We start from the raw sequence: 18,356 nt of genomic DNA, 5'->3' as shown, positions 1-18,356 counted from the left end.
GTTTTTTTTTTTTTGTATTTTGTATGTGCGTGAATATGTGTATGTGTGTGTGGTCTTCATACTTTTTAAACCCAGTACCGCCAAAGAAAATTTTTAGCACAAATGCTACCATAATAATCAACAAAAAAAGTATAGTTAATATTATTGTAAGCAACTATAACAAATTTATATAGTTTGGACATTAACACCGCGCCTAAATATGTGGGGGAGGGGGGGGCTTTATTTAAATAATGATGTAATTACAGTACATTACTTCTAAACGTTAAATACAAATTATAGCTAAATGTAAAGGGGAAGTCAACCTTAAACATTTCTTAACTCTTTCACTGCCAGACGTTTTCAGAAACGGGTTGTCCCCACTGCCAGCCGATTTAAGCATTTTGAGTGATCTTTCAAGGTCCACAGAAAATGTTGTGTTTGGACTGTGGAAACACACATACTACCAAATGAAAGATTGGACTCTCAGCTTTCATCAGAAAAAAAAAGTATGTTTCTACCTTATTCCGTTCTTCAGTAATCAACAATAGAAAATGGTTACTTTCACCGAAATTCTCTGTTTTGAAACAAAAAACGGAGAAAAAGAGCTTTTTGTGAAACGATGTTATTTCATGCACTCTAGTGAATTCTACACTTCTTTTTGTCTATGAATGATGCCACAAACACCTAAATAGTGCTTTACTTCTGTAAAACGCTTTCACCAACTTTCACCACAGCTCCGGAAGCCTTGCCCGCACCCGTTTCAAAAAAAAAATTTAAAAAATTGGATGACGTCTTTAGACGTCATTAGCAGTGCTCCGTAGGTTTTTACTTGACGTCTATAAACGTCAATGGCAGTGAAAGAGTTAACAATAATATGTTATATGTGACCTCACTAGTCTAAACATGACATTCTGTTAAATTCATTTGCTCCCAAAAACGTATAAATGCGTTCTATTTTAAATGTTTTAAGTGTCCCAAAGACGTATTTATATGTTTTTTTTGTTTTGTTTTTATAATTTTTTTATGCTAGAGCATACAGAAGGCTTTGATGCAGCCTCTCAACTGCAAAGAACGGTTGAAGAAATGGTAGTTGTTACACAAACGGCCAGCAGGTGGCAGCAGAGCAAACAAGATCAACCAGGGCCATGTATGAAAATAAGCTTTTACTCACATTTCGAAATAGATTCGTGAATAATTATCAAATTTAGCTACATTCTAATGCTAATTGCTGCAAAACGGAAAAACAGATAGAAATATACTTTTTTTCCTGATGTAAGAAGAGACTCTAATCTTTCTTTTGGTAGGTTCCATGTTGTGATGTCATCTTCACTCAATAGCAAGTGTCAAAATGGCCGCCTTCTGATATTGATAAAAACTGCTGGATTTTGATGCTTAACTCATATTCCACAAACGCAATAGTAACCAGAATAACGTATTTAGACTTGTGGGACTGCATAGTCAACATATTGTCAAGAATTTTTATTTTGGGTTGACTTCTCTTTAAAAACAAACATTTCTAAAAAAAAAAAAAAACTAATGCAAATGTTTTGTACTTAAAAGTTACATTTGATTGAACCATACTTATCAAATGTACTAAACTTGATTACAAAAAAACCCAATTAAACCACAGTAACATTATGCAGTTTAATTCAATATTTATTTTTCACTTACCAGTAGGGGGACCCCATGCACCAGTAGTGGTATTTTGTACCCCACACTGAGAACCACTGTCAAAAAATATTTTGGGGTTTCGCAAAATCTAGAGAGTAACACTCAAGGTATTTATCATAGAATAAATGTACATTTTAACAGCCAAATTAACTTATTACTAGCAAAATGCTTTTGACCTATCCCAATTTCTGCATCTACCGACTTTTTGGGTGTAATATTTATCAGACATATTAACTCAAACCAGCTAGCAAAATAATCATATATATGTCTTCTTTTTGACTAGAAAAGGACCCAAAGCACGTTCTGCCTTACAGCCCTCTGAGGAGGACATGTGGCCAGGCGTGGCATACCATCCGCTCCTTGAAGGAGGACTGGCAGAGACTTCAGCAGGGACAGAAAGCAGCCATGTAGGAAAGACACGCACACAAACAGACAAATATATGAACTCTATTTGAAAGTCCCAATATTTTCCTTCCAGCATGAGCTTGCTAAGACACAACTCATCCCTGTCCAAGCAGAAGAACGAGATGGTGTCCATGCACCAGAGACTCATGGCCAAACTGGACTTCTTCACCACCAGCCTTCACATAGACATGGATAAATACCAGGAGCAGACCGCCACTGGGATCGGTACTGTATTATAACTCTGCATCGCTCGACAATGTATTAGAAAACGTAAACGTGAAATCAATTTCATTCTCTAGCTTCCGACAAACTGCTGGGAGTGTGGAGGGAAATGGAGCAGACTGCCAGCAGCTGTGGTCAGGTACAGGAATGTCTTTGTGTCCGTCCGTGCATGTGTGCATGTGCTCGCTCTCAAAATGATGGTGTGTGTGTGTGTGTGTGTGACAGCCCAAAGTGAGTGAACTCGAGGAGGAGATGATGCACCTGCAACAAGACATTCTGGACGTTCAACGTCAGCCGTGGAGGAGCGGAGAGGCTCTGGACACCCTGTGAGTCGCAATTGAACAATCACTAAGACCAGCATTGAAAACTTGACCTTAGGGCTGCTCGATTATGAAGAAAATATTCATCACAATTATTTTGGTAATAATTGAAATCACGATTTGGATGATCATTTATTTTTTGGTACAAACCCAGAAAATGTTTAAACGTAAAAAATATTAAGACAAATACAATTATTTGAAACACTATAATTATGCTTAAGTTATTTTTGGACGTAACAAAATGTATTAAGTTAGTTATTTAAAAAAAAAAGAAAAAGATGCAAATGTATAAATTTAAACAACTCAAATTTTTCATTTATCTTTTTTTTTGTCGATTATGCTGATTTTGTAATTAGCAAGTGTAATATTTGAAATTGTAATTGAATTTCAATTAATTGCACTACCCTACTTGACCTACTTTTAGTGAAGGGAAGGCCATGGAAATGCTGCGCAAGCTGAGAGAGAAACCCAAAGGTTTGGATTATTTATGTATCTTTTTCCTTTTTAGTGTTTTTTTTTTTTTTTTTTTTGTTAAATTCATGAAAATAAACTTTTGCTGGTTTGTGTCTGGTTCCCAGAGCAGCGTTGTCCTGGAGATGGTCAGGACATCCTGCGCCTGGTGCTTCAAGCCGTGCAGTTCTATGAGAGGAAACTTCGAGACTTCTACACACACCTCAGGTACTGATGGACCTGTAGATCCACAGTTGCTAGTCTATTTGAATTTTTTTTTTTAAGTGGATCACAGTGAGTACTGTAATTTATGGTCAAGTATAATCTATAGGGGAAAGTGCCTATTTTTACATAAATTTTATTAAAGGGGATTACAGGGAAACATTGTTTAGGAAGTTGTGCATCCCTGTGAGCAATCACTTTGGATCGTCAATAAACTGTTTGAGAAATATAGCTTTAGAAAAAAAAAAGTGGTTTTGTTAGTCGGAATTGAGTGGGGTAAATTGTGCCATTGATAACTGAAGCAAATGACGATCATTTTAATCTCAAAAATGATAATGCTATCTAAAATGAAGACAAACTCAATAGAAAACATTGATTTGCAGGTTTCAGAGGCCTTTTCTTCTTTCATTCTTTTTCTTTCAGCCTTTTTATCTTCTCTTTCTTTGTGAGCCTTCTCCAACTCCAGATTCTCAGGTGTCAGTCACAATTCTTGTTTTCACTTTCTTTCAGTTTTTTTGTGTGTGTGTTTTTTAACGAAAAATAACTTCTGTAGACACATAACCTAAGTGAGCAGAACAACCAGATTTGTACTTGTTGAGTGCTCTTTAGGGTAAGCCTGAGACTATTTTTTTTCTTATCCCTAAATTATTTTTATGGCCATCCTGCAGATTTTTATCTCCTTTCCAACCAGACGTATGGTCTTCCCCTCTTTGACTGCTCTTTCCAACTCCTCTAGAGTAATTGAAACCCTCTCTGTCCTTTTGTATCTGGTGGCATGATGAATTTTGGTCCAAAAAATAAAATGGCGCATACTTTTATTGATCAAATGTAAGAATACAGTTTACAACAACAATAAAATACAATAAAGTCATATAGATTAAATAATCATAATTTAGAGGAAGTAATTGGCGCAACTTAACCCAGGTCCTTTGGCACAAATGACTCCAAGCCCACCATTTTGGGGGAAAAAAGCATCCCCCAGCTGTTTTGAGCCAGCATCATGCTAACCATATAGACTCATGATGTAGCTGACTAAAGCACTAAAACGTGTGAACTGTTTTCAAAGTTGTCTATAATTGTTCAAACACAGCCATCAAAAAATCTTAACCATAGAAATTTTACTTTGGAGGGCAAAAAAATGGTTTTTGAACTTATATGTGTTTACCTCTCAAGCCATGTGTCTCCCTTTTTTACTGGATGAGCAAAATGGATGTCTCTTCAAAAATATGTGGTCACATGACCAACTTTTTCTGTGCTTTTCTAAATGACAGGGATGGAACTTGGCTCTAGTCAGTTGGAACCGCCATCCTCTGGTTCTAAAGCAAAGTCTAGAGAGACTGTGACAGATAATGAGCTAGCTGCTTCTGCCACATTTAGGGCTTGTCTGCTCCTGCCCCAAAAAGAACAGTTTCTCAGCAGGATTCGAACCCATGCGGGGAGACGACAGTAGTCCAATTGTTTCGTTTTTTTTAAGGGAATTTACTGAAAATGCTACTTATGCCCGTTTCCATCTGTTCTTCTTTTGCGAATATTGAGAGGGGACTCCGCCACTGTAGGTGGCGGTATACACCATAGAGATGTGGTCCACCAGTAATTTAGAAGAAGAAGAAGAAAAAGAAGAAGAAGACCAGGAAGTGACTGCGCCGTGCGTATGCGTTTTCTTCTGTAATTCTTGTTAAACTGTAGCGTTTCTTTGCCGTTTTCCGTCTAAAATAGCATTAAAATTCGCTTCTTTAATTAAAAAAAGATTTCTGTTTCGTCGTCTCCCCAAACATACCTTACTTTATCGTCTGACATTGCTTTAGGACTACAAACGTACGTCTGTCGTAATATACGGTCAAAACGTGCGACGTTCGACCAAAACCTGTTTCCATAGCCAACATTTGCATTTTCCTTTTTACGATACGCTTTAAAATCCATCCCCCTAAGCGTAGAAACTTTTTTTTTGCGACTTCTTCTCGAATTTCTAGCTTTTCCATTCAGTTTTATTATCGCATTTCTTGAAAATTCGAATAAAAATGGGTAGAAGGAAACCCAACTAGTGGATCATCATCACAATGCTATGCTATGCACGCTTCAAATTTTAGCTCACCCACGAAAGCTGGTCAAACATTTTCTGAGATTCATATTGGCGATGCATTGAAATTATAATCAAATTAGATTTTTTTCCGAGTTTTTGTTGATTTGTTCCAGTAGAACCCTCTGATCTGCCATCAGTGTGTTGTCGTGGCCGAGTGGTTAAGGCGATGGACTAGAAATCCATTGGGGTCTCCCCGCGCAGGTTCGAATCCTGCCGACAACGTCCTTATTTTGGAGCAGAATAATATGGATTTGCCCATTTACAAATTCCATTGTGTTGACACTGAGAGAAAAATAACCAAATAAAAAATAAGACTTAGGCATCTGTCTTTTGGAGCAACTTCCAAAACATCCACACGTTGTTGCTAATATGTCGCTAATAGATTGGTAGTAACAGACAACATTGATTTTTCTACATTGGCTCTTGTTTTTGAGCTATTTCAACTTTTTATTTAAGATTAATGCTAATAATATACAAGCTATGACATTGGTATTCTCTTTATGCAAAAATTTTGATGAGGCTGTATCTGGCATCTGCTCTGGTAGACTGTCCAAAAAAAATGTCATATGTGCGTGAGTGGGGAATGTGTTGTCGTGGCCGAGTGGTTAAGGCGATGGACTAGAAATCCATTGGGGTCTCCCCGCGCAGGTTCGAATCCTGCCGACAACGTTGGTTTTTAATAGAGTAGAGTTCCTTTTTGCTCACTTTTGACAATCTGCTGGACGATACATAGCTTTGTTAAAAAAATAATCTGATGTGAGAACAACAGGGCAGAAGAGGAAATCAGTCAGGGTTTCCTCACGGAGGTTCAAATCTAGCAGGCAGCGATGACAGTTTTCTTTTTCTTAGCGCATGCTGACCAGTGAATTATTAAACAAGAATGTGACATTTGACCTGTAGATAATATGTGACATTTGACCTGTAGATAATCCCAATCCACTACACTACTCTGAGAAAATGGCAGGCTGTGTTGTCATGTGACCACCGCTTTGCATTGCTTGCACCATTTTTGTTGTTGTTGCTCATAATGCATTGTGGTCTATATTATGAACATGTTGAGTGAGCATTGATGTTCACTTACAGGCTATATATTTACAAAGCCATGACCATAGCTGTGTTAAAACATGTCAAGTCTGATCTGAACCTTCGCTAAAACATAGACGTTGTTGGCAGGATTCGAACCTACGCAGGGAGACCCTAATGGATTTCAAGTCCATCGCCTTAACCGCTCGGCCACAACAACACATGTAGTGTCTTTTTAGGTGACATTTCATTGGGACAATATCGTATCCTGTGCCGGGATCTGATCGGCCAAGACAACTCAAGATTGGCCATGTGACATTTTCTTGAGCCACGACAACATGGAGCAAAATCACGTGGCATTTTCTCAGACCGTTTTCAACACTTTAGATCTAAAAAGACACCAAAATAATCAAAATATGCATTCATGATAACATACCATTTCTCACAAATACTCACCTGTGTCCTCATTCTAGCCTTCATTACACTTCCCCAAAAATATTAACTCATTCACTGCCATTGACGCCTATAAACGTCAACAATTCATTTTAACTATTTCTATTAGTTTAACATATTTTTCCCACTTTTGTTAACAAGAGTATAAAAACCTAGATTTTTTTTATTGTACATTTAGAACATATATAAAAGTTGTGATTAATCGTGAGTTAACTATTGAAGTCATGCGATTAATTACAATTAAACATTTTAATTGTCTGAGAGTATGAAAACCCAATTTTTTTTTAGTAGTCTTTTTTCTTTTTTTTAAGAAAATATTATTAAAAATTAGAGGCGTCAGGCGATTACATTTTTTTTATTGTAATTAATCGCATGACTTCAATAGTTAACTCACGATTAATCACAAATTTTATATCTGTTCTAAATGTACAATAATTTCTAGGTTTTCATACTCTTGCTAACAAAAGTGGAAAAAATGTGAAACTAATATGAATAGTTCAAATGATTTTTTTACGTCTATAGCCGTCAATGGCAGTGAATGAGTTAATATGAAAATATGAATTCCTCTTTATCTAAAAAAAAACAAAAAAAAACTGGATGATCACCCATGATCTGTGTTGTCAATCTGAAAGTGATTTTGTCCTCGCAGCAAGACGGGCGTTTGTCGTCAGCGCGTCATGGAGCTGCTGCCCAAGGTGGAAGGCGTGGTGCAGGAGATGGCTCAGAGCGAGCAAGTCCTGATGGGTCTGCAGGAGAAGCGCCAAAGGGAGCTGTGGAACCTCCTGAAAGTCGCCTGTGTGAGGAAACACTCGCACATCAAATCATTCGGAACGCGCAGGCGACTTTTTTCGAAATGAACTGACTCAGCATTTTTGATGACTTCCTGTAGAGTAAGGTTCGAAGCCCGGTAAGCGGGAGTCCTGATGGATCTCGTACATCTTCTTCTGTGCCTCCTCTGATGACCCCGCGACATAGTTTGCAGCAGTTGTGAGTACTGTCAGTCACATCATGTGCAAGTCTAAGATCACTTTGTGCACTATAACTCATCACTGCCATTGACGGGTATAGACGTAAATAAATCATTTTAACTATTTCTATTAGTTTAAAATTTTTTAAATTTTTGTTAACAAAAGTATGAAAACCTATAATTTTTTTGTACATTTAGAACAGATATAACATTTTTGATTAATCGTATTGAAGTCATGCAATTATTTACAATTAAAATTTTAATCGTCTGATGCCCCTAATTTTTAATAATCTTTTCTTTTTTTTAAATTAGGGGCATCGGGCGATTAAATTTTTAAATTGTAATTAATCACATGACTTTACTAGCTAACTCATGATTAATAAAAAAAAAAATCTGTTCTAAATGAACAATAAAAAAAAAAATTATCTGTTCTAAATGAACAATAAAAAAAAAATCTAGGTTTTCATACTCTAACATTTTTTTCCACTTTTGTTAACAAGAGTATGGAAACCTATAAAAAATGTTTTATTGTACATTTAGAACAGGTATCAAATTTATGATTAATCGTGAGTTGAAGTCATGCGATAAATTACAATAAAAAAATTTGAAGCGTCGGGCAATTAAAATCATAATTAATTGCATGACTTTACGAGTTAACTCACAATTTATCACAAATTTTATATCTGTTCTAAATGTACAATAAAAAAATTCTAGGTTTTCATACTCTTGTTAACAAAAGTGGAAAAAATGTGAAACTAATAGAAATAGTTCAAATGAATTTTGGACGTCTATTGCCGTCAATAGCAGTGAATGAGTTAAAAGGAAACTTAGTTTCCTTCCTACATCCTTTTAGACCAATCTGATTCAGATGAAATGTTTTGAAATACTGGGCCCAGAAGATCGGAGTTCCAAATGGCTCACCGGACAAAAATAGAACCCTTTGGCTGCATTCCAACTCCACACCAAGTTGACTGTCCTGAGAAAATATCAGCTGTGTTGTTGGGGAGGAATAGAACAAACAAATGGACTAGAAATTAATTTGTAGTGATATAAAAATCTGGACCATAAAGTCTATCTTTAGAACAGCAGAGCAAAATTTAGGAACCACCCTGGAGGTTGTGCTCCAAAAGGTCACGTTGTCGGCAGGACTCGAACCTGCGCGGGGAGACCCCAATGGATTTCTAGTCCATCGCCTTAACCACTCGGCCACGACAACACACCAAAGTGGATCGGAGGGCTTCACTGGAACAAATGAACAAAAAAAATCTAATTGATTCTAATTTCAATGCATCGCCGATATAAATCTTAGAAAATGTTTGACCAGCTTTCGGTGGGTGATCTAAAATGTGAAGCGTGCATAGCATAGCATTGTGGGTTTTCTTGTGACAGATACAGTTGCTAACCTTGCAGGTTGCCACTGGACGCAGTTTTCCTGCAACCGAAAGTCCTGATTGGATCATCTGGACAATTATTAGACATGTTCTCATTACTGGGACTTCCCTTTCAACAGCCAATATTTTGCTTTTTTACGTCTGGCCAGGGATGAGTCTCTGGTGGAGGAGAGCAGGACCTTTGAGAGTCGACTGCAGCGTTTGCTGCAGGACACCATCCAGGAGTCCGAGAGCAACATGGAGGTCGGGGGCTCATTTTCATGCCGCCTTTTCCCAGAAAGAAATGAAACACGATTGTTCTCACTTCACGTTTTGTGTGCCAGATGCTGAGGGAGTGGACGTGGCTGCAAGGGAGCAACAGTTTCTCCAGAGATCTCTCCTAGATTTACGTCCACTTGCTGCCACCGTGTGGACATCAGGGCCAAACACACGTTTGTGCACACTTAACCCTGGAGAACCCAAGAACCCTTTTCTTCTTTGGAAAATTATGAATTATACATTAAATGACTGCTATAAGTTCACTGAACACCAAAATAGATGTTTTTTCAATTTTACCCCTTTTTTTTTTAACTAGCTCAGAGTTGCTAATTTATCAAAATATATATATTAAACATACTCCTAGGCATTCTGCAACATGATATGAAATAGATTAACAAAAAAAAACACAATTTTACCATCTGATGGTTTGCTGAGAAGATGGTTTTGTTTGGATTGATTTCCAGCTCAACAAAACAGCATGTTGCCAGCCATCTTGTCAAACCACTCTGGCTCATGTAAGTGCAATATTCATCCACTAGATGGCCCCATGCAGGGGTCAGAAGTGGCACTCTGGACTTTTGAAGTTAAATTTGTAAAAAAAAAAAATGTTATTTTGAGTAGCAGAATTTATAGGGGCCAAATTTGACCCCGTGGGTTCTCCAGGGTTAAAAGCGGAATATTCTGTTTTATTTGAACACAATGTGGCAGAATTGTGTCTTGTTAGGCCCGAAATCAAAGCTGTACAATGTGATTATGATAACGATGCTAGTGGAGAGTGTCTTGCTCATTTTTGTAGTCCCCGGTAATCGGCCCTTAGCCTCCCTTATCCCAGCTTTCCAATTCCGAGGCAGTTTTTAATGTCCCCCTCAGGACCCAGATCTGTTCTCAGCCATCCAGCTCGTGGCAATCCGCAAACCTAATTGAACCGTACGTTGATGAAGTGTACAGCGATTGCACCATGTGTATTGTAGCGTCATCAAGTGTCGCAGTAGAATGACGACAGAATGACAGTACGATCAAGCAGGGGTGGGCAAAGTATGGCCTAGGGGCCACCTATGGCCCACTACATTTTTTAACCAACCCACCAACTCGCTGTAACGTAAAAACTGCGACCGCCTGGTATTTTTATGGGGAAACAGCATTTGAGGCGTCTTATACAGTACTGTATTATTTTTCATTTGGACCTCAAAAAACATTATGGACAAAAATCAAAGAAGAGAGTGTGTTTTTTTCAGAAGCCCTTGTATCTCCATGACTTTGCTTTTTAATCCTCAGGTACATAAGAAATGAGAAATATGGTTAAATATTATTCGAAAACACAATAGAAATTATACTTTAACTCATTCACTGCCATAAATGCATTAAAAAAGAAGATTATCAAAAATTTGTGGCAAGAGGCAATTTTTTATTGTAATTAATCGTATGACTTCACTAGTTAACTCACGATTAATCACAAATTTTGTATTGGTTCTAAATGTACGATAAAAAAATTCTAGGTTTTCATACTCTTGTTAACATAAGTGGGAAAAAAATGTTAAGCTAATACAGATAGTTAAAATGAAATATGGACGTTTATAGCCGTCAATGGCAGTGAATGAGTTAATACAGCTTGGTAGTAAAATGTCATTTTTGCTGTGAAAGATCGCGATACGACATTTTTGATTGGCCTTTACATCTGCAACGTTTTCAAGTCACGAAAAGTAGTTGCTGAACCCGGAACACTGCGCGGCAGTTCAGTCAGGTTGGGCCAAGCCGTTCGGAGTGCGGCGGATTTTAAAAAATGGTACGTAAAATGAACAATTTTATATTGTATATATATATATTTTTTATTCCTTAAATGAACCGGGTAATTATAAATGTCATGAAATATTTTTATTATTTTTTATTATTGTTAAAATACTTTTTTTACAGACTCATATGTATTAACTTTTTAACTACATCCACAAATAACCAGGCCCATTTGTCTGTTTAAAAAAAAAAAAAAAGCAGATGTAGCCCTGAGCACAAATGTTTGCACATCCCTGCTGCACAGTGTTCAATGGGGCATTTTTTTTTTAATTAAGTGAAAATTTTGAACTAAAAACATGAACAGCTCAGGGAATCTTCGAATCCACGCCACAATTATTTTGGTGTCAAAAGCTGCACTTCCTAGATCTTTATGTGGTTCGGTCCACTTATTAGTACTAAAGAGAAGAGAGTTGTTAATGTACTGTCAATGGACTGTCATGTCATATTGTCCCGTTACAACTGCAATAATGACGCAGTGATATCATTTTGAATGTTGCACTTTGTGATATTTTTTTTCTGTTATTTCAAGATTTAGAACAGGACAAAAGCACACATAATTTTGTATACATTTTTTTTATTCCACTGATTAAATAAAAAAACAGTTTGAGCCTAGATTTTAACTTTTGACTAAGGTTCTTGTGTAAAGCACAACACAGATGAAATCAAGTGAAATATGGACTGTTTAAAGGCTGAACGGGTTTAGGACTCACACACGCAATAGACCTTTGAGCGACTGAGGTGAAATGGTTGAGTTAAATGCCCACTTCCTCACTTGGACATTACATTGCTTATTGCACTGTTTATGATAGTCATGTATTTGACAAAGTGGCAGAAAAAGTATGAAAAGTTCCGTCTTCGCTTAAAAATGTGATTGAATCACACACGGTTAGTAAAACAAAAGGGAGTTGATCAAATTGAAATAACGAGCATTAAGTCCTATTTATGTACAAATACTGTACAACAAATATAGTTAATACGGTGGGCACATACGTTTTGAGTCGATGTGAATGTTAAATGTGTATCTTTTAGCTGGAAATGACACAAGATGATTGTTGAGTTAAAAAAAAAACATTTGAAAATTAGTCATATTTTGGCACGATTACACACAAACATTTCATTATTGAGAAATAAAAACATTTTTTAATTCACAGTCTCATCATCATGTGTGTCTTGTGTCATTTCCAACTCAAAGATTCAAAAAAAGTTTTTGTCTAGGATATAAACCATTCAGCCACTAAAACATAACGTAGCCACAATCTCCCTTATTTTGTATTCTAATGGCACAAACTGAACAGCTTTCAATCTGTTTAGTTGGTATTTGCATTCAAACAAGCCCTTCGACAGTGAGTGTGTGATGATGTGACTTAGTGTTGCTGCTTGGACCTTGGAGGCGTTGTCATAATTCGCCTCGTTCATTTTCTTCTTTTTCTGCGTTCTGCGAAGGCATTTCTTCTTCTCTGCATCTTCACACGTCCAACTCGAAGCCCAGCCCCATCTTGTGTCCGCCGCCGTTGACGTTCTTCCCGTCGATGAGCGCTGACAGCGTTAGCTTGATTCCTGCGGAAAAAGAAGGAAGCGTGAACATGTTTCCGTCCTCTGGTTGGTTGGCCAGAGCTAAACTTGCCACTCCATTTTTTACACTTCAGGAAAATGGAAGCAGTGCAGAACAACAAACCTGGCCTGAGGGTCTGTGTGTATCCTACTCCAACAAGACAGGAGTTGTTGACTTTGGCCTGTGTGAAGAGAACCATCCGTCGTGAGTGTTCGTAAACAGCAAAGGTGGCAAATCCAGGTTCAGAAAGTAAAAACCCTGCCACAGTTTGGCTTTAGCCCTAGGTGCTAGCTAGCTAGCTAGCTAGCATCAATCAAAAACATAGAACCTAATGCCAAATACAATACTTTATTTTAACCAGTGCTCTCATGAACAGCAATGATCAAAATGACCCGCAGGCGTATTTAATTATCTAAAAGTGTAAAACTTTTTTATTTATGGATACACACTTATGAATAACACAGACATTACTTGCTAGCTAGCTAACTAGCATCAATGGCTAAACCAAATTGTGACAGGGTTTTTACTTTCTAGCTAGCTAGCATCAATGGCTAAAGCCAAACTGTGGCAGTTTTTTTACTTTCTGGACTTGAATTTGCCACCTCTAATTGACAGGAAGTGACACACAGGGACATCATCGAATGTAATCATGCAACTTTTCCTTACAGAAAGAGAGGTGTCCTTATCCAACTGGTATTTGGCTCCCACTCCATAGAGTGTGTTGTTGCTTCCGGCCGTCCAGGCCAGGTGGACGGCAGTCTCCACTGTGCTGTTCACCTTTTGGTAAATAGACCCGGAAAACTCTGTGCTGTCGTTTCTGCAATGGTCAAGCATAGATTAGATGTTGACAAGAGGAGAATTGGAGCAAAAAATGTAAGATGACTGTTTTTTCAACCCTCCTGTTATGTTTGTTTGAGAGGAACAACTATACTGTCCCTGGGTCACTTTGACCCGAGGTGTTTAGTCATCCTAACATGTCAGAAATGTGTACAATCCAAATGCAATACTTTATTTTAAACAGTGTGACCCGTGAGTGTATTTAATTATCCAAAAGTGTCAAAACTTTTTTATTTCTGTACACTTATGAATAACACAGGCAATATTTGTTTTTCAACCCATGTGTTACGTTTCTTTCACTGGATTAGTAATAACATCCTGGGTCAATTTGACCCGGGGTCATGTGTAATTATTCAAAAGTATCAGAAAAGAAAAAAAAAGTATGTTTAATCCAGTTTAACTAACAATGCACATACTTTTTTGCAATCTTGAGATTCCTTTTACCCTCAGGAACAGCAAGAATAATCCTGGGTCATTTTGCTAAAAGCACTCCCAGCCATTTTCACTGAAGTAACCCCTTTCGTTCCCGGCTGTTTTACTGGATTTTGACTGATTTTGCAAGGCCCACAGAATATTGTTTTCTATTGCTATAAAAACAGAAAGATCAGAGTCTCTTCTTTCATCAGGAAAAAAAGTACATTTCTATCTGTTTCCATTTTGCAGCAATTAGCATTAGAATATAGCTAAGTTTAATCATTATTCACAAATCTGTTTAGAACAATGGGTAAATGAGCTTTTTTTTCAACATGGCCCTGATTGATTTCTTATACTCTGCTGCCACCCGCTGGCCGTTTTTGTAATAACTATTATTGCTTCAAGCGTTCTCAGTTCACAGGCTGCATCAAAGCCTTCTGTATGCTCTAGCATAAAAAAACAACATAAAAATGTATGAATACGTTTTGGGTGGCCCTGATTGACATCTTATACTCTGCTGCCACCCGCTGGCCGTTTTTTTGTAATAACTATTATTGCTTCAAGCGTTCTCAGTTCAGAGGCTGCATCAAAGCCTTCTGTATGCTCTAGCATAAAAAAAACAACATTAAAAAATGTATGAATACGTTTTGGGGACCAATGGCCATGGTAATATTGAAAAAGAACGTATTTATACGTTTTTGGGACCAAATGAGTTATTATCAAAAAAAGTTTCAGAAATTAAAAAAAATTCAGTGTGCACTTTAAAAACAAAAAGAACGTATTTATACGTTTTTGGGACCAAATGAGTTATTATCAAAAAAAAAAGTTTCAGAAATTAAAAAAAATTCAGTGTGCACTTTAAAAACAGTCGGGTAAAAAATAACCCAACTATGGGTCAAATATGGACGGATCCACTTTATGTTGTTTTACACTAAAAGACCCATTTCTTGACTCAAAGTTGGGTCAAATTGACCCATATAGTGGATCGGTTCATTTTTGAGCCATAATTGGGTTACTTTTGACCCAACTGTTTTTAGAGTGCATCTAAATATTTTGGACAGCGCATAATGCCACTTACACACTGGTGTGTAGCTGGAAGTCGCGGGCCTTGTATCCCAGAGCGAAGTTGTTCACGGTGAGCTTGGACTTGGCGGTGTCGAACGCCAACTGATAGCCCGCCAGCCAGCCCTGGTAGCCCAGCACGGCGGCGCCGTGGACGGTGGGGCCGGCCATGTCGAACACCAGGTCGCAGCCCGCGTTGACAAAGTCGCGCTTGTAGGCCGTCTTCAGTTTGGCGCTTTTTTTGCTGCGGGATGAAGGCAAACAATTATACACATTAATTGCATCTCAGTGCTTTTCAATTGTTTTGGTTTATTTATTTATTTTTACTGTGTTATGTTTATAATGAGGAAAACAGTTCAGTTATTACCCCGTGTTTGGTACAAAGGAGGTGTCCAGACCAAGCTTCAAACCCTTTGCCAGCTGCACATCAGAAGAAAAAAAAAAGTCTATCATAGCTCATCTTTAACTCATTCACTGCCATGAATTCCAAAAAAAAAAAAAAGATTATTAAAAATTAGGAGCGACAGGCGATTAACATTTTTAATTGTAATTAATCGCACAACTTCACTTGTTAACTCACGATTAATCACAAATTTTATATCTGTTCTAAATGTACAGTAAAAAAAATCTAGGTTTTCATACTCTAGTTAACAAAACAACAAAACATTTAGAACAGATATAAAATTTGTGATTAATCGTGAGTTAACTAGTGAAGTCATGCGATTAATTACAATTAAAAAATGTAATCGCCTGACGCCCCTAATTTTTACCAACATACCAATAACAAAAGATTATTTAAAAAAATTCTAGGTTTTCATACTCTTGTAAACAAAAGTGGTGAAAAAATGTTAAACTAATAGAAATAGATCAAATGAATTTTTGACATCTATAGCCGTCAATGGCAGTGAATGAGTTAAAGGTCGTTAGTTTGCCATTTGCCTGCACCTGGTCCTCGACGGTGATTTCTGTAGCCAGAGTGTTGTCCGTGTTCCATTTCTGGTTGAAGCTGAGGCCCAACTCACTGACTTTGTACTTGGTCTCCAGGTGGCCGCCCGACTTGCCCGTGTCGGTGTTGCTGGAGCCCGATGTGGCAAACTCCTGCCAGACAAGGCGGAGGGCAGAGGTGAGAGGCAGGATGCTGGTGAAAGCGGCTCAAGGCAGAGAGGAAGTGTTCAAAGAGGGTATTGGAGCACACGCAAAGCATTATTTCTCTACTGTGGGGAAGAGGTTGGTGGTCAATGTGTGAGGATATTGGTGGCAGACATTTGCATGTGCAGTGGTGCCTTGAGATACAAGTGACCCCACTTAATGAGTTTTGGGGACTTTTTTTTTTTTTACTTTGACTTGCCAGCAAAAACTTGAGATTCAAGCACTTTATTTTATTTTTTTTAGGCAGTGACCTCAACCCAGATAGTGAACAATTCTTTATTAAAAAAAAAGGCTTCAAAGTGTTTAATACCACTCCCAGTTTACCATCAAACTAAACACACAAAAAAGGCAATTATACATTTACATTTATTGACTGGAACACATTAATGGCATTTCCATTCATTTCAATGGGGAAAGTTGATTTCAGATATGAGTGTTTTGCATGATCCAGAACAAATAAGACTCGTATCTCAAGGCATGACTATACAACTGTTTTAAACTGCAAAACACCACATGCGTTAAGTTCCGATACGTCACACGTGCACACACTTTCTTACCATCTGACACGGACATCCAAAGAAGAAAAGCAGATGAAAAAGAGAAAGAACATTAGAGGGGGGGGGGGGGGGAATTAAAGGAACAACATCATGTATGGACAAAGGTTTAGTGAGGCCAAAGATCTTTAATTTCAATTCAGGATAGGAACAAAGGAACCAAATCCATATTTTTATCCAATTTCACTTCCTGTGTCCCAATAATTGTGGCCATATAGTGTCAAGAAGATCATGAGAGCACTAGGGGTGTGCCAAAAAATCGATTCTCATAAGAATAGAATAAGAAGAAGATTCTCATATAGTACGATTCAGAATCGATTTTAAATGTCCCAAAATTTATTTTATTTAAATTATTTTGTACTGTCTTGCCTTTGTCTGTGTGCCTTTATTTGGAGCGCTGTACCCAATTTGGCCACTGAGGGGCAGTGTGGTTCCACACAGTCTAATACACTGTTAAGTTGTAGCCACATTAGAGAGTAGAAGGAAAAAGTCACGATCAAGTTATTCCAATAAAAGTTGGGCTTTTTTTCAGTGTGGAGCCGTTCGTTTGAGTGATAAAAGTGCCGTGAGTAGCGCGCTAATTAATTAGCATTAGCGAGTCAGACTGGAGTATATCATTATAATTCCTTGCACATCTATAGATTGAAGCAAAAACCATTGCCAATCAAATCATTTTGAATCAAAAATCGTTCTCAATCGAAAATCAATTCTGAATCGAATCGCAGGCCCAAAAATCGGAATTGAATCGAATCGTGAGACATTCAAAGATTCCCACCCCTAGAGAACACGTTTATCCGAAGGTTTAAAACACAGTAAGTACTTTTCTACACAAAGGTAAAACAAACACACACAAAACAATGGCAGAAAAAGAGATGAAACTGTAAGAAAAAAAAAAGAAAAAGATTTGCAAACAATCCAGATGTGATTTTGCTAAAGTACTTACGACACCATTCTGGGACTTGGTCTTCACATCCAGCTTCAAAATTCCATAACCTGATGACGTCATCAAAAAAAAAAAAGAGAAACATAAAAAAAAAATTAAATGTAGCATACATATTCACGCATGAGTTATGAACAATAGTTTTTACCATAGCCCTTGTTGAAGATGTCTTTGGCGGACTTCCCCAAGTCTGCGTATGCCGGAGGGACGGCCATTCCGTCTGAGATGAAGCAAATGCGAGTTATAAAGTAGTATAACAGATATTATTTACTTTTACTGGTGCCAAATATTAGAAAAATAAGAAGAAAAGAACAAGAAGAAAAGAGATTAATTACAATTTTTTTTTAATTACCGCCTCTTGCCCCTAACTTTAAAAATATATATTTTTTAATGAATTTATGGCAGTGAATAAATTAAGCTGAGCCCAAAAAGTCAGGAAAACTGTGAAAAGCTTTTTTTTTTTTTTTTTTACTATATCTCCTCAACTGAGTACTATAGTTCTCAGCAGTTATCTTCAAACATGTATAGGCCTAATTTAAGTTTGAAAAAAATCTCAGAATTCACGTAATCGAAATAGTTTCCAGAATAAGTAACAATGGTCAACATAAAAGCCAACAAG

The 18,356-nt window shown here is 37.4% G+C and overlaps 3 protein-coding genes and 4 non-coding genes across 15 annotated transcripts in view; 4 read left to right on the top strand and 3 right to left on the bottom strand.

The window, feature by feature from the left end:
- Positions 1 to 11,841, top strand: part of ikbkb (inhibitor of nuclear factor kappa B kinase subunit beta) — a 29,982-nt gene extending 18,141 nt beyond the window's left edge. Inside the window, exons 13-22 of the mRNA XM_077562125.1 lie at positions 1,934 to 2,057; positions 2,129 to 2,280; positions 2,355 to 2,416; positions 2,503 to 2,603; positions 3,022 to 3,071; positions 3,176 to 3,275; positions 7,475 to 7,622; positions 7,715 to 7,812; positions 9,333 to 9,426; positions 9,507 to 11,841. Coding sequence (XP_077418251.1) covers positions 1,934 to 2,057; positions 2,129 to 2,280; positions 2,355 to 2,416; positions 2,503 to 2,603; positions 3,022 to 3,071; positions 3,176 to 3,275; positions 7,475 to 7,622; positions 7,715 to 7,812; positions 9,333 to 9,426; positions 9,507 to 9,566 — 989 coding nt within the window. The 3' untranslated portion in view covers positions 9,567 to 11,841. The remainder of the gene's footprint in view (positions 1 to 1,933; positions 2,058 to 2,128; positions 2,281 to 2,354; positions 2,417 to 2,502; positions 2,604 to 3,021; positions 3,072 to 3,175; positions 3,276 to 7,474; positions 7,623 to 7,714; positions 7,813 to 9,332; positions 9,427 to 9,506) is intronic.
- trnas-aga (transfer RNA serine (anticodon AGA)) lies at positions 5,490 to 5,571 on the top strand. The gene has a single exon. It is a non-coding gene; the product is annotated as a tRNA-Ser (tRNA).
- On the top strand, positions 5,937 to 6,018 carry trnas-aga (transfer RNA serine (anticodon AGA)). Its single transcript has one exon. It is a non-coding gene; the product is annotated as a tRNA-Ser (tRNA).
- Positions 6,511 to 6,592, bottom strand: trnas-uga (transfer RNA serine (anticodon UGA)). The gene has a single exon. It is a non-coding gene; the product is annotated as a tRNA-Ser (tRNA).
- Positions 8,927 to 9,008, bottom strand: trnas-aga (transfer RNA serine (anticodon AGA)). Its single transcript has one exon. It is a non-coding gene; the product is annotated as a tRNA-Ser (tRNA).
- vdac3 (voltage-dependent anion channel 3) overlaps positions 11,784 to 18,356 on the bottom strand; it is an 11,992-nt gene continuing 5,419 nt past the window's right edge. For 2 of the 4 annotated variants that reach the window (XM_077562139.1, XM_077562142.1), the window contains 8 exons: positions 17,886 to 17,957; positions 17,741 to 17,790; positions 16,040 to 16,192; positions 15,462 to 15,514; positions 15,111 to 15,338; positions 13,448 to 13,598; positions 12,905 to 12,962; positions 11,784 to 12,786 (listed from right to left, as the gene is read on the bottom strand). In XM_077562139.1, coding sequence (XP_077418265.1) covers positions 12,695 to 12,786; positions 12,905 to 12,962; positions 13,448 to 13,598; positions 15,111 to 15,338; positions 15,462 to 15,514; positions 16,040 to 16,192; positions 17,741 to 17,790; positions 17,886 to 17,957 — 857 coding nt within the window. In that variant the 3' untranslated portion in view covers positions 11,784 to 12,694. Of the gene's footprint in view, positions 12,787 to 12,900; positions 12,965 to 13,447; positions 13,599 to 15,110; positions 15,339 to 15,461; positions 15,515 to 16,039; positions 16,193 to 17,740; positions 17,791 to 17,885; positions 17,958 to 18,356 lie in introns of those variants that run through there. The other 2 variants (XM_077562144.1, XM_077562143.1) reach the window with 2 other exon arrangements.
- enkd1 (enkurin domain containing 1) overlaps positions 12,854 to 18,356 on the top strand; it is a 15,553-nt gene continuing 10,050 nt past the window's right edge. For 4 of the 6 annotated variants that reach the window (XM_077562134.1, XM_077562135.1, XM_077562133.1 and 1 more), the window contains exons 1-3: positions 12,854 to 12,985; positions 13,450 to 13,564; positions 16,139 to 18,356. The exon at positions 16,139 to 18,356 is cut by the window's right edge and continues 331 nt beyond it. The gene's annotated coding sequence lies outside the window, so the exon portion shown is untranslated. The remainder of the gene's footprint in view (positions 12,986 to 13,449; positions 13,565 to 16,138) is intronic. The other 2 variants (XM_077562132.1, XM_077562131.1) reach the window with 1 other exon arrangement.

The sequence above is a fragment of the Vanacampus margaritifer genome, chromosome 3 (genome assembly GCF_051991255.1).
Source record: "Vanacampus margaritifer isolate UIUO_Vmar chromosome 3, RoL_Vmar_1.0, whole genome shotgun sequence".
In the NCBI taxonomy this organism is placed as follows: domain Eukaryota; kingdom Metazoa; phylum Chordata; class Actinopteri; order Syngnathiformes; family Syngnathidae; genus Vanacampus; species Vanacampus margaritifer.
Note: the sequence above shows the minus strand (reverse complement) of the source record. Positions and strands in the feature narration are given on the sequence as shown.